This window comes from Trachemys scripta, chromosome 8 (assembly GCF_013100865.1).
Source record: "Trachemys scripta elegans isolate TJP31775 chromosome 8, CAS_Tse_1.0, whole genome shotgun sequence".
Classification (NCBI taxonomy): Eukaryota; Metazoa; Chordata; order Testudines; family Emydidae; genus Trachemys; species Trachemys scripta.
Genome location: NC_048305.1, coordinates 92,103,592 through 92,114,432, shown reverse-complemented (window position 1 = coordinate 92,114,432; position 10,841 = coordinate 92,103,592). Strand labels below are relative to the sequence as shown.

The 10,841-nt window shown below is 42.2% G+C and overlaps 1 protein-coding gene across 11 annotated transcripts in view; it reads left to right on the top strand.

Annotated features, from left to right (window-relative positions):
* The first annotated feature begins 343 nt into the window (after positions 1-343).
* ATG4C (autophagy related 4C cysteine peptidase) overlaps positions 344-10,841 on the top strand; it is a 68,269-nt gene continuing 57,771 nt past the window's right edge. For 6 of the 11 annotated variants that reach the window (XR_004646767.1, XR_004646766.1, XR_004646768.1 and 3 more), the window contains exons 1-5: positions 345-512; positions 4,147-4,320; positions 5,984-6,112; positions 7,965-8,048; positions 8,759-8,992. Coding sequence is in view for 4 of the 11 variants with exons in the window: in XM_034778472.1 (XP_034634363.1) it covers positions 6,037-6,112; positions 7,965-8,048; positions 8,759-8,992 (394 nt within the window). In the remaining 7 variants the exon portion in view is untranslated. Of the gene's footprint in view, positions 513-4,146; positions 4,321-5,983; positions 6,113-7,964; positions 8,049-8,758; positions 8,993-10,841 lie in introns of all 11 variants that reach the window. The other 5 variants (XR_004646772.1, XR_004646769.1, XR_004646770.1 and 2 more) reach the window with 1 other exon arrangement.

Genomic DNA, 10,841 nt, shown 5'->3' with positions numbered 1-10,841 from the left:
AGGAGCGGCCAGTCTGTTTATAGGAGGGCGGGGCTGCAGGTGCAGCGCAAGTACCGCCCCCATTTTCAGCGGCACGTGCATTACCACTGGCACGCCCGCCCTCAGCGCCTCCTCGCCTTCGCCTGTGGGGCTTTGGCTGCCAGGCTTGGTCTCTGCCAAGGGGCGGCGCCGGCGACGCGGAGCAAAAATGCTGTAACCGCAGCCGACCACGAGGCCGGGGGGGTGGGACATACACGACTACCCCAGGGAATACGGCTCCCGGCATACCGCGCGCGCTGTTTCGCCCTGCCGCGAGCAGTGCATGCTGGGACTTGTAGTCTCTGGCATGTCCAGCGCGGCTGAAGGCATCCCGTGACCGGTGGCCGGAAGTGGAGGCCCCGGAGGTTCTGGACTCTGGAGCGCTAACGGCTCCTGCTTTTCCTCCTGAGTTGTACGGCGGCCGCGAGGGGCCAGCTAGCGCGCGCGGCGCTGGAGTGAGCGGGCCGAGCGGGGAGGCTGCGGCTCCGCGCGGGGTGAGCAGCTCCCCGTTCCCGTTTGTCAGCTGGGGCGGAGGGAGCGCCCGGCCCCTTCCCGCGGGCTGGAGGGGGCGAGCGTGGCTCCTGCGGGCCACCGTGGGGTTCGGGGCAGTGGGCGAGGGTGGAGCGCGCGCTCCTCGGGGCACCGAGCCGGCCAGCGCCCTTGAGGGGTGGGAGTGGTTCCTGAGGGAGCCCCTTCCAATGGGGCGTGTCGTGGTGGGGGAGCTCCTCTGTGACCCCTTGCGGGGATGGAGAGAAGCGCCTCTCAGGTGGGGTGTCCCCTGGAAACTCCTGAGGGTCTCGCCAGGGTGACTCACGACAGGGCAAGAGCCCCTCCTGGGTGCCATGGGTGGCTGGCTGGGTGCCCATGGTGCATGCCTTGGTGCCATGGGGAGGGTGGCATTGGTTCCCGCAGTGAGTGTGGGAGAGGGATGCTTAGTGAGAGGTATGTGTCTTCCTGGCTGATTTAGTTTTGGGGCATGGGGAGCAGGTTAAGATCTTAATTAACATGCTTTTCCATCTAGGGGAACAATTCTCCCCAAAGGGAGGGAGGCAAAGAGACTGCCCTGGGTGAGGCGGTACTTGGGGGTGGTTTAATTATGTCAGCAGGAGAGCGCTCTACCGCCGGCATAGAGCGGCTACACGGGAGACCTTACAGCGGCGCAGCTGTGCTGCTGTAAGGTCTGTAGTTTAAACATAGCCTTAATGCAGTACGTCCATTCTACAAGGGCTGCAAACTTTGTGTTTTTTAAACAGGAGCTTAAATTCAGTAATAGTTGATGGCTTAGGCCTCACCAGAGAGAGCTGCTCACTTGCTGTTGATGAGTGAGCAAGCAAAGTTTTCAATACCTTCAAGGGTTTTTAAAAAATTAAGTCAGTACGTGTACTTTGATATTTCATTATTGTACTCTTCATCCATCTTTTCCCCTTATCCACGCTTTATCGTTCAAAGCAAGAACCTGTAAACTTTGTTCATAAAGTGCATGTGTATCTATGATGCCTTCTAAATACCTAGCCAGTTATATTTTGTAGTACAAAATAAAGTTGTGAATAGCTCTTTATGCTTAAGAGCATAAAAAAATGCAGTGTAACAGCCTTCCTGCTTTCAACAGTCCGATACTAACATTCAAGAGCCTTTAGAGCAAACAAATCCCAGAAGAATCAGTATCTCTCTTCTCTCCATGAAGTTACTAACAAGGCTAGTTTGCAGAACTAGCACTAATTTCTGCCAAGTTAAGTACCAAGGGATAATCTGAAACCATTCCTAAAGGTCTGCCTGTCAAAACCTTTTACTCTGCATTAAATCCTGAATACGTTCTACCTTTGTCTGAGATAAAAGCTTGTTCTCTTCACCTGTCCTTAAAGGATACTGTTTTGAAATACCCTTTACATTTATCAGAGTGTAATTTATTGACTGTCTGAATATGTGGTTTTTGGTAGAAAAGTGACTGTAAAAATGATATCTTGGCATTCCGTATTTAGTCTCTGTTAATGACTGCCATATGAAATTTACACACTGTTATTGCACTTGCAGTAATCTCTTTTCTGAAAAACAAACTGGGTTCTTTTTTCTTCTCACGTCACCAATAATAAAGATCCTGGAATCCAAAGTTTCTCTAGCGATCTCATTGGTGATGCATAAAGCAGAGTAGATTAGAGCTTGCTCTTCTGTAGCTAAATTAGTTAGCTAATAAATTAGGTTGTCAGTAAAAACTTTCCACAGTAACTAGGAGCCTGATACCACTCAGATAATTTTGTGTGTATGGTATCTTCTGGCACTCTGTACTGTAGGATTATATATTATAATTATAGGGGAGGGATAGCTCAGTGGTTTGATCATTGGCCTGCTAAACCCAGGGTTGTGAGTTCAATCCTTGAGGGGGCCACTTAGGGATCTGGGGCAAAATCAGTACTTGGTCCTGCTAGTGAAGGCAGGGGGCTGGACTCAATGACCTTTCAAGGTCCCTTCCAGTTCTAGGAGATAGGATATCTCCATTAATTTATATTAATAATGTTTCTTCTTAGACAACTTCTCAAAATGATAATAAACCTTTAGTAAAGAACAGAAGTTTTAGGTTTTAGAGGGGGATGGCAGCAAGCAGTATCTGTTGGGCCTGATTCTCTTCTCACACTGATCTTTTATTGCTATAACTCCACTGATTTCAGTAGAGTTACTCCTGATTCCTGTCAACATGAGAATTGAATAGCCCAGTGTGTTTTCTCCCAAAGTGAAAGAAATTTGGCTATTTGAACTTGATATTCTTTTCAATATTATTCGAAACAAAGGAGGATTTCTAGGAAAGAAATGTACGAGGTGTCCCGGAGTCCCCGGGCCATGCTCTGGAACTGCTCCCTACGAAGCCAGTCAGGACTCTGGTGGTTTCCTCTCTGTGAGCAGACTGTCTTCAGGGCAAGAAGCTCACAAGGCTTCACCTTCCTGGGTCTGACCTTGGAGCATTCAGCATCCTGTGCCCCTCCGTGCGCTTCCCACAGCGAGTCTGCCAAGGTGGGGTCCTGGGGAAGCCACAGGGTCCTGCACCCCAACTTTGCAGTCAGACGTGACTCTTAGCCAGCCAGTAAAACAGAGGTTTATTAGATGACAGGAACATAGTCTAAACAGAGCTTGTAGATACAGAGAACAGGACCTCTCAGCTGGGTCCATCCAGGGGGGCAGCGAGCCAGACACCCACGTCTGCACTCACTCCACATCCCCAGCCAGCCCCAAACTGACTTCCCCAGCCAGCCCCAAACTGACTTCCCCCCTCCAGCCCCTCCTCCTCTGGGCTTTGTTCCTTTCCCCTGACCAGGAGGTCACCTGATTCCTTTGTTCTCCAACACCTTTAGCTATCCCCTTGCAGGGGGGAAGGGCCCCGGCCATTAGTTGCCAGGAGATAGAGTGTCGGCCATTTATGTGCACTGGTCCTTTGCTCTGCAACAATCTCACCCCCTAGAGCCTTAAGAAATGCATAGGGGAAACTGAGGCACCCACACAGTTTTCAGGGGAAACATTAAGAACAGTCCCACTTCGTCACACGAGGGTAAAAAAGAAAAGTGTACCAGTGTGGCTAGCATCTTTTAGGGGAAAACAAGATTTATGTTTCTCTTCAGAATACTAGAGTTTCTTTCATTCCTGAGGTTAGGCAGAGAGAGCTTTTATAACTATAGAGGCCATTGGTTGCCATAAATGACCATCCTTGATTGATCTTATGGGAGCAATAACAGAATCATGAAGAAGCTAATCTCCAGCTCCCTCAGATAATCACGACTGTTATCCCTGTTTCTTGTCCACACGAAGTCTCTTCGTTTCTTTCCTCCTTAATTTTCCTAAAAAAAAAACCCCAACGCGCACACACCAAAAAAAAAACCCTAAAGGACCTGGTTAATAAAGAAAAGGCTGTTGAGTTGTTACTCTTTATGAAGCTTTGTTTGCTGTGTTTCCATTAGTAAAATAATCGTTAATTTATTTCTTGGTTTATGCGACTGAACAAAATGAAAACTAATACCAGAATTGCCCCTTTCTGTCGGGGAGAAAAAAACTTAGAAGGGGATGTTTGACAAGTTTCCACCTAAATCATTCCATGGATGAGGAGGAAGAAAATAACATGACCATGTTTACGCTCTTGTGCCATAGGCTGCATTTTCACCCCTAACTGTACAGAGCTCTGGAGACACAATGCTTTGTAACTTCTCAGTGGTTCTGGGGACCTTGACATCTCTTCTCCATCCTTATCACTGAGATAACTCCATCGAAGTTATGCTGCCAGGACTTTCCTTTGTGTTGGCTGCCCAGGGTGGAGGGAGAAAGGTAATACAGCCTCGTCCCACTCATTTCTGTTCAGATCCTGACCCCCCCATGGAGAGCCTCTCATGGGAAGGGGAGTTTGGGCTTTAGATTTCCAAACTTTTAAAGGGAGGAAAGTGGATTTAATTTCTGTGATGGTGTTGCCCATGTCTCAAGCCATTTAGTTATAATAGTAAGTCCTCTTGTTTGATAAAACACTGAGTGAATTATTCTACTTGGCTACAAAGAGGGCAATGACTATAATATTGTACCTATAATGCCAATTTCGAGGCTAGAAAAGTATGGTCTTGCAGCAGGGACTGTTAATTCTTTCAGCCTTTTGTTAAAACTTTTGGTCTACTTAGCATGGGCAAGAAAATGCTCCTGTACCAAGTATTTTAAAGTAAATGTATTTCTGGTGAAAGGCGCCAGCTTGACAACTATAGAAACTGAAGTCCTCTAATTATTGGCAAAGCATGTGCAATTTGGGCAGTTGTATTGGTCAAAAGCAACCTTTCCTTTTAAGTGGCACTGATGGACAGACTACCAAGGGAGTTCTGTTCAGTTGTCTCAGACCTCTTAGGAGAAGAAAAAAATCAAGTGAGGATAGTATGCAGCTTTTATGTATTATAAAGAAATGAGGCATTTAAAAGCAGAATCAATTTGTGCCTCAGCTTCTAACATGTTAGTAAATATGCACTGCATTTCTCATTGTTTGATTATTCCAGGAATCAGTTTCCCTTTCTTGACAACTTGTAAGTAGCTTTTTAAAACATTAAGTGAATTAGTTTGCAAGGTAATTGCTGCTCCCACCATTTTATGTATTCGATCTAGTTCTGTTCCTAATATGATCACATTCTAGCAACATAACTAGACCGAATACATAAAATATATGTATGAAAAACCTTTTTCTCTTTTGTACAAAACAAGATAAAAGTAGAAAGGAAACTTCAATTAGCCTGTACATGTGATTAGAAGTGATGTAAGGTACACTACAAAAGATTACTAGAAAATATTGATGGAATAAATACAGTTGCAAAATAAATTTAATTTTACAATCTTCTATAACAAATTGTTTCTATACAAAATAGTCTCAGTTCTGTTACACATAAAACCTGTTTTCAGTAACTATTTTCTACCTTTTCCTCCACAAGCTCAACATCTTCCTCTTTGTCTTCCATACCATCTCTCTCCCCACTCCCACATCTCCTCATCAATACACACATACACTCTGCATTGGAAAGGTCTTGTTTATCTGAAACCAACACTACAGTAAAAAAGGGGCAGGGTATTATTTTTATGTGCTCAGAATCCTAGATGTGAGCAAAATAAACTAAAACTCTCTTATATAGGGATTCAAGCATTCTGCTCTCACTAGAAATTGAAACTTGAGAGTGCGGTCACATACACTAGTATGATCTGTGGTCTAGATCAGTTTGTGGAATAGAGAGCCGATGGAGGACATTTTATTTAGCTTTGTACACTAGTTTTATTGTATATTTGGAATTAAATGCTTTTATTACATTTTCCTAGAACATATGATTATTTTTCAGTCCCTGGAAGTGGAGGATTCTGAAAGTTTATTATTGTTTCTGGTCATATTAGGTTTAAGTACCTAAGCATGCTGGTGATACTATACCATGTATACTCTATGCCCATAGTTATGTTTATTTTTTGTTTTTTGCAGTAACAAATTCATGTCTTGCAAGACAGTGATGGCTTTTTCTTTAGAATTTGAATATGGAGGCCACAGGGACAGATGAAGTGGAAAAGCTAAAATCCAAGTTTATGTCTGCATGGCACAACATGAAATACAGTAAGTGAAACAGTGGATAAAATCCAGACTCCACTGAAGTCAATAGTTTGCCATTGACTGCGGGGGGGGAGCAAGATTTCGCACAGTAAGTGTACTCGTATGTGTATTAATCAAAAATGTAACTTGGACTTTGAAACCAATTTGTACGTCAACAATAAACTAAACAATCTAGGAAAACAAACTCATTTAGATGTTCTCTTTCAATTTAAATATTTTAAGGATTTGTTTTTTCAATGACTGACTTAGATCAGAAAAACAGATGGGCATTAAGCACAGATGACATGACAGTTTTGCGTAGGATCTTAAACAGAGAAGTTGTAAAATCAGGCTATGTCTAAGACCACAGCAGCACAGCTGCAGCTATGCTGCTGTAGTGCTTGTAGTGTAGATGCTTCTTACATCGATAGAAGGGGCTTTTCTGTTAGGCTATGTCTTCACTACCTGCCTGAATCGGCAGGTAGAAATCAATCTCTCGGGGATTGAATTATCGCGTCTCGTCGGGACGTGACAATCGATCCCCGAATCGACACTTGTACTCCACCAGCGCAGGTACGAGTACGCGCCGTTGACGCGGAGGTCGATTTGCCGCCGTCCTCACAGCGGAGTAAGTTGGCTCAGATACGTCGAATTCAGCTACGCTATTCGCGTATCTTAAATCGACCCCCACCCCCGTAGTGAAGACGTAGCCTGAGTGTAATTAATGCATTTGTCCAAGAGGTGGTAGCTAGGTTGACGGAAGAATATATCTACACTGTAGAGTTAGGTCTACATAAACATGAGACTCAGGGCATGAAATTTTTCACAGCCCTGAGTGACAGAGATAGGTCTATCTAATTTTTAGGTGTAGACCAGACCTCAGTATGAGCAGTTCTCATTGGTAGTGTATATTGATAAAGTTAAGACTCTGGGTCAAATCCTGTCTCCATCAAAGTCAATGGGGTATGGATTTCACCCTTTGTCTCTTATCTCTCAAAACAGTTCAGAAGTAGGCAAATCTCAAAACTTGGTCACAAGGAATTAGTTAGCTTTTTTAACCCTCATCCTCCCAACCCCAAATCAGCCTTTATCTTAATCTTCCCATTTCCACTGAAGGCCTGAGGTGAAAATTCACATCTTACGTCAGCGGGAGTTATTTTTGAGTGAAGACTGCAGGATTTGGGCCTAAATGGGGGAGAAAAAAAGTTGGTGCAATGTTTGCTAATATTAAATATTCGAATCAGGACGTGCAACAGTTAAGATTAAACATGCATCCTTAATTCTACCCTTTGTGGCTATATGTTACGCTATTGTGTTTCTCAATGAAATATGTAAGTGTTGAAGTTCTGACAGCAACGTTAACTCACCCATTTTGCGCGGGTATATTTTTTTTATTCCTGTTTTTCGTAAATATGCATCTTAATCTTGTGACAGTAAAACTTGCATGATATTCAGTGTGGCTGTTTTAGTATTGCTTTTGGAAGCTTAACTTGAGTATTTTAAAAAAAATCACAAAATTAAACTGTATAGTAATGAGTTCATTCAAAAAGGCAGAGTTAACAAGTTCAGACTTAACTTTTGTATTTCATGACTTCAGTGCTTACCTATGCAATTTTCAGGTTGCATAACATCTTATGTGGGTGATATTGAATTCACAAGGGCTAAGTTATTTTAAGCTTGTTGACTATAAATCCATTCAATGTGTCTTAAAACAGTAGAATCTGTTTGTATTATTCAATCTATAAAATAATTCCAATTCAATGTGGTGTTTCCATGTTCTTACTAACTTGTGTGACTTTTTGTATCGTCAAATGCTTTTGGAAGTGTTTTGAAATATTTCAGCCACAAACTTTTGTTTGCTTTGTATCTCTTTTAGGTTGGGTATTGAAAACAAAAACTTACTTTAGCAGAAATTCTGCTGTCTTCTTGCTGGGAAAATGTTACCATTTCAAGTCTGATGGTAAGTGTAAAGGATTTAATTATTTCTGATACCATTTTGGCACTGTTCTGTGACATCTTTGTAATCATCTACCAAAATCTTTATTAATAGAGAATTAAAGTTCACAATTTAAATATGGAAAAGTTAGAATATTCTCAGTTAAGTTTCCAAAACCAGTCTTAATACCTGCCCCATCCCACTGTTCGCACATAGGCCAGAGAACCTAGCCATTGTCAAATCAGACTTCATCCTCTGTGTGCATAAATTTTATAACCTATGCTTGAGTTTACTCATCTGTGAAGTGGGTACTGAGGCTTAATCAAAAGTACTGCATAAACTCAGCCTTGTTCAGGAGAATGAAATGGTAATACCAACATCAAAGTAACACCTTCCTTGATGATTTCCTAGTCTCTGTTAACTCTTCCCTCTTATGGGAACCGTTTTCCCAGCATGCCTTTCTTGGTTTGGCCACTTATATTTAGCAGGACCAAGCAGCTGCAGCCTTAAAATGGCCGTTTCAATTGACAGCTGCTGCCTGAATCATTCTTTGTTTCAGCTGCTCCATACCTTTTATGTTTCTCCTCAGCTTTCCCTAGTTGTTGCTGAGTTGATACTGGAGTGTCCTAGGAAATTCCTATTTTTTAATAGTATAATTTTATTTTAATTATATTAACAAAAGCCCCGTGTCAGTTAATTTCAAAGCTGTAACTTGTGTTATGTTTGTCTTGCAGAACCCAGTGAACTCTCTCCAGATGGATCCTGCTTGGATATAGTCGACAAAGTCATTTCTGGAAACGTAGAAGAGTTTCGTAAAGATTTTATTTCTAGAATATGGTTGACTTACAGAGAGGATTTTCCTCAGATAAAAGAATCTGCTTTCACAACAGACTGCGGTTGGAGTTGTACACTGAGAACTGGCCAGATGCTGCTAGCTCAAGGGCTTGTGCTTCATTTTCTTGGTAGAGGTAAGCATGAAGAGTAGATCATTTTTGGTTTTGTCAGGAGGTAGAACCAAGCATCAGGATGCAGGTGGCCCTTTGTTAATGATGAGGTACATGTGTCAGCCGCCGCATATGCATCCACTAAACTTAGCTAGCTAAAGTGCTTGCTTGCTTTTGATTCTGAACTGCTTTTTAAGAATATAGGAATTTCTTTACTGAATTAGACTAATGGTCTGTCTAGTCCAGGAACCAGTCTCTGATGATGGTGAATATTAGCTGCTTCAAAGGAAGCTGCAGAAAACCCTGTAGAAGTTAATTTTCGTGGTGGACAAAACTCCTTCTTAACCCTTATTATTCAGAGGTTAGCTTATGGCTGAAGTATAAAAGATTATGTCCATTTCAAAACTCCTAACTAAAAAATAAAACAAAACACGCACCTTTTACTTCAGTAACTGCATCTTCTTGTTATCCATGTAAATGTTCAATCCTTTTTAGAGGTTCTTGACCTCAGTGATATCTTGTGGTAATGAGTTCCACTGCCTAATTGTGAGCTGTGTGCAGAAAGTATTTCCTTCATCAGATTTAAATTTGTCATCTTTCAATTTTCTTTAATTCTTGTATGAGAGAGGGTTAACAGAAGTTTCTAATCTATTTTCTGCATGATTCACTATTTTTTTTTCCCCCTGGTGGGGCTTGGAAACCTTTATTTTTCTGCTTCCCTTTGTGTTTTCTTATCTTAACCTTGTTCTTTCAAGATATACTGTCTTACAGCCACAGTCTCCTTTGGGAAAAATGGATTGCTTTCTGGGGTTGAGCATATTACCTCTCATGCTCTCCCCAGTCTTTTCAAACCCAAGAGGCGATAGACTGGAAATACACAGCTGTTTCCTGCATGGTAGTTTGTTTCAGTACCACTAGGTCTGCAAGCCAACCACCTTCTCAGTATTTCATCCTCTTTCCTTTCTTCCCTTCTATAATACATGTATCCGTTCCCTGTTGATCAATTCCTGTGCTGGGTTGGCTGCGCCCATTGTCAAAGACCTTTTAACCCTGTCAGTCCCAAACCCTGGTTTGTTGCAAGGGAGTGTGTTGTTTTGTTTACTCAGCCATTTGGTGGTCTATGAGGGCTGTATTTATAACTGACATACAAAACATAGCATTCTGAAGGTCCAAGTCAGTAATATTTTGCAAATATTATGTAAGTCAAGAACCAAAATCTTGTATGGTTCTTATAAAGCCCTAAAACCAGCACACCAGAAAATGCAATTTTGACTATTCTTTAGTGGTCCAGTAGCAAAATTGTTCTGTGGAGTTGATATGTCTAGCATTCTTTTTGTTGTAAGCACTTCGTCTGCTCATAAAATATTATTTTGTTCCATTTGCCCCAACATCCAAACATATGAAATTACTGTGTTTGGAGATGGCTTATCCCCTGATCCTACCCCAGTTTCCCCATAAATATAACCCTTGTTTCACCTAAATCTTTTATTTAAACTTTTTTAAAACCCTGCCCAATCTGGATAGAACACTAAACATGAATATGCAGGTGAGGCTGTAGGAGCGGCCCAGTTTAACATTACCAAAACAAAAGGATCTTGACTAGTCTTAATCTAAAGTGTATTTCTTAAAAACTGCACTTAAAAATAATTCTTGTACTATCCATGTATCCTCACTTGTAAGTCATGTGCTGCACTACTTTGGAGCTACCAAGCTCCCGCATTTCTGTGGTAGCCCATCTGTATAGGGAAAGGAGACATGTCTGGTCTACATGGAAGTCTTCTGTCATCACCCTGTCCTCAAGGGATAGTGAATCTTCTTTAGAAAAGCTTTTGGTGAAATTGGGGTAAATACAACACATTTCAGTTACATCTTC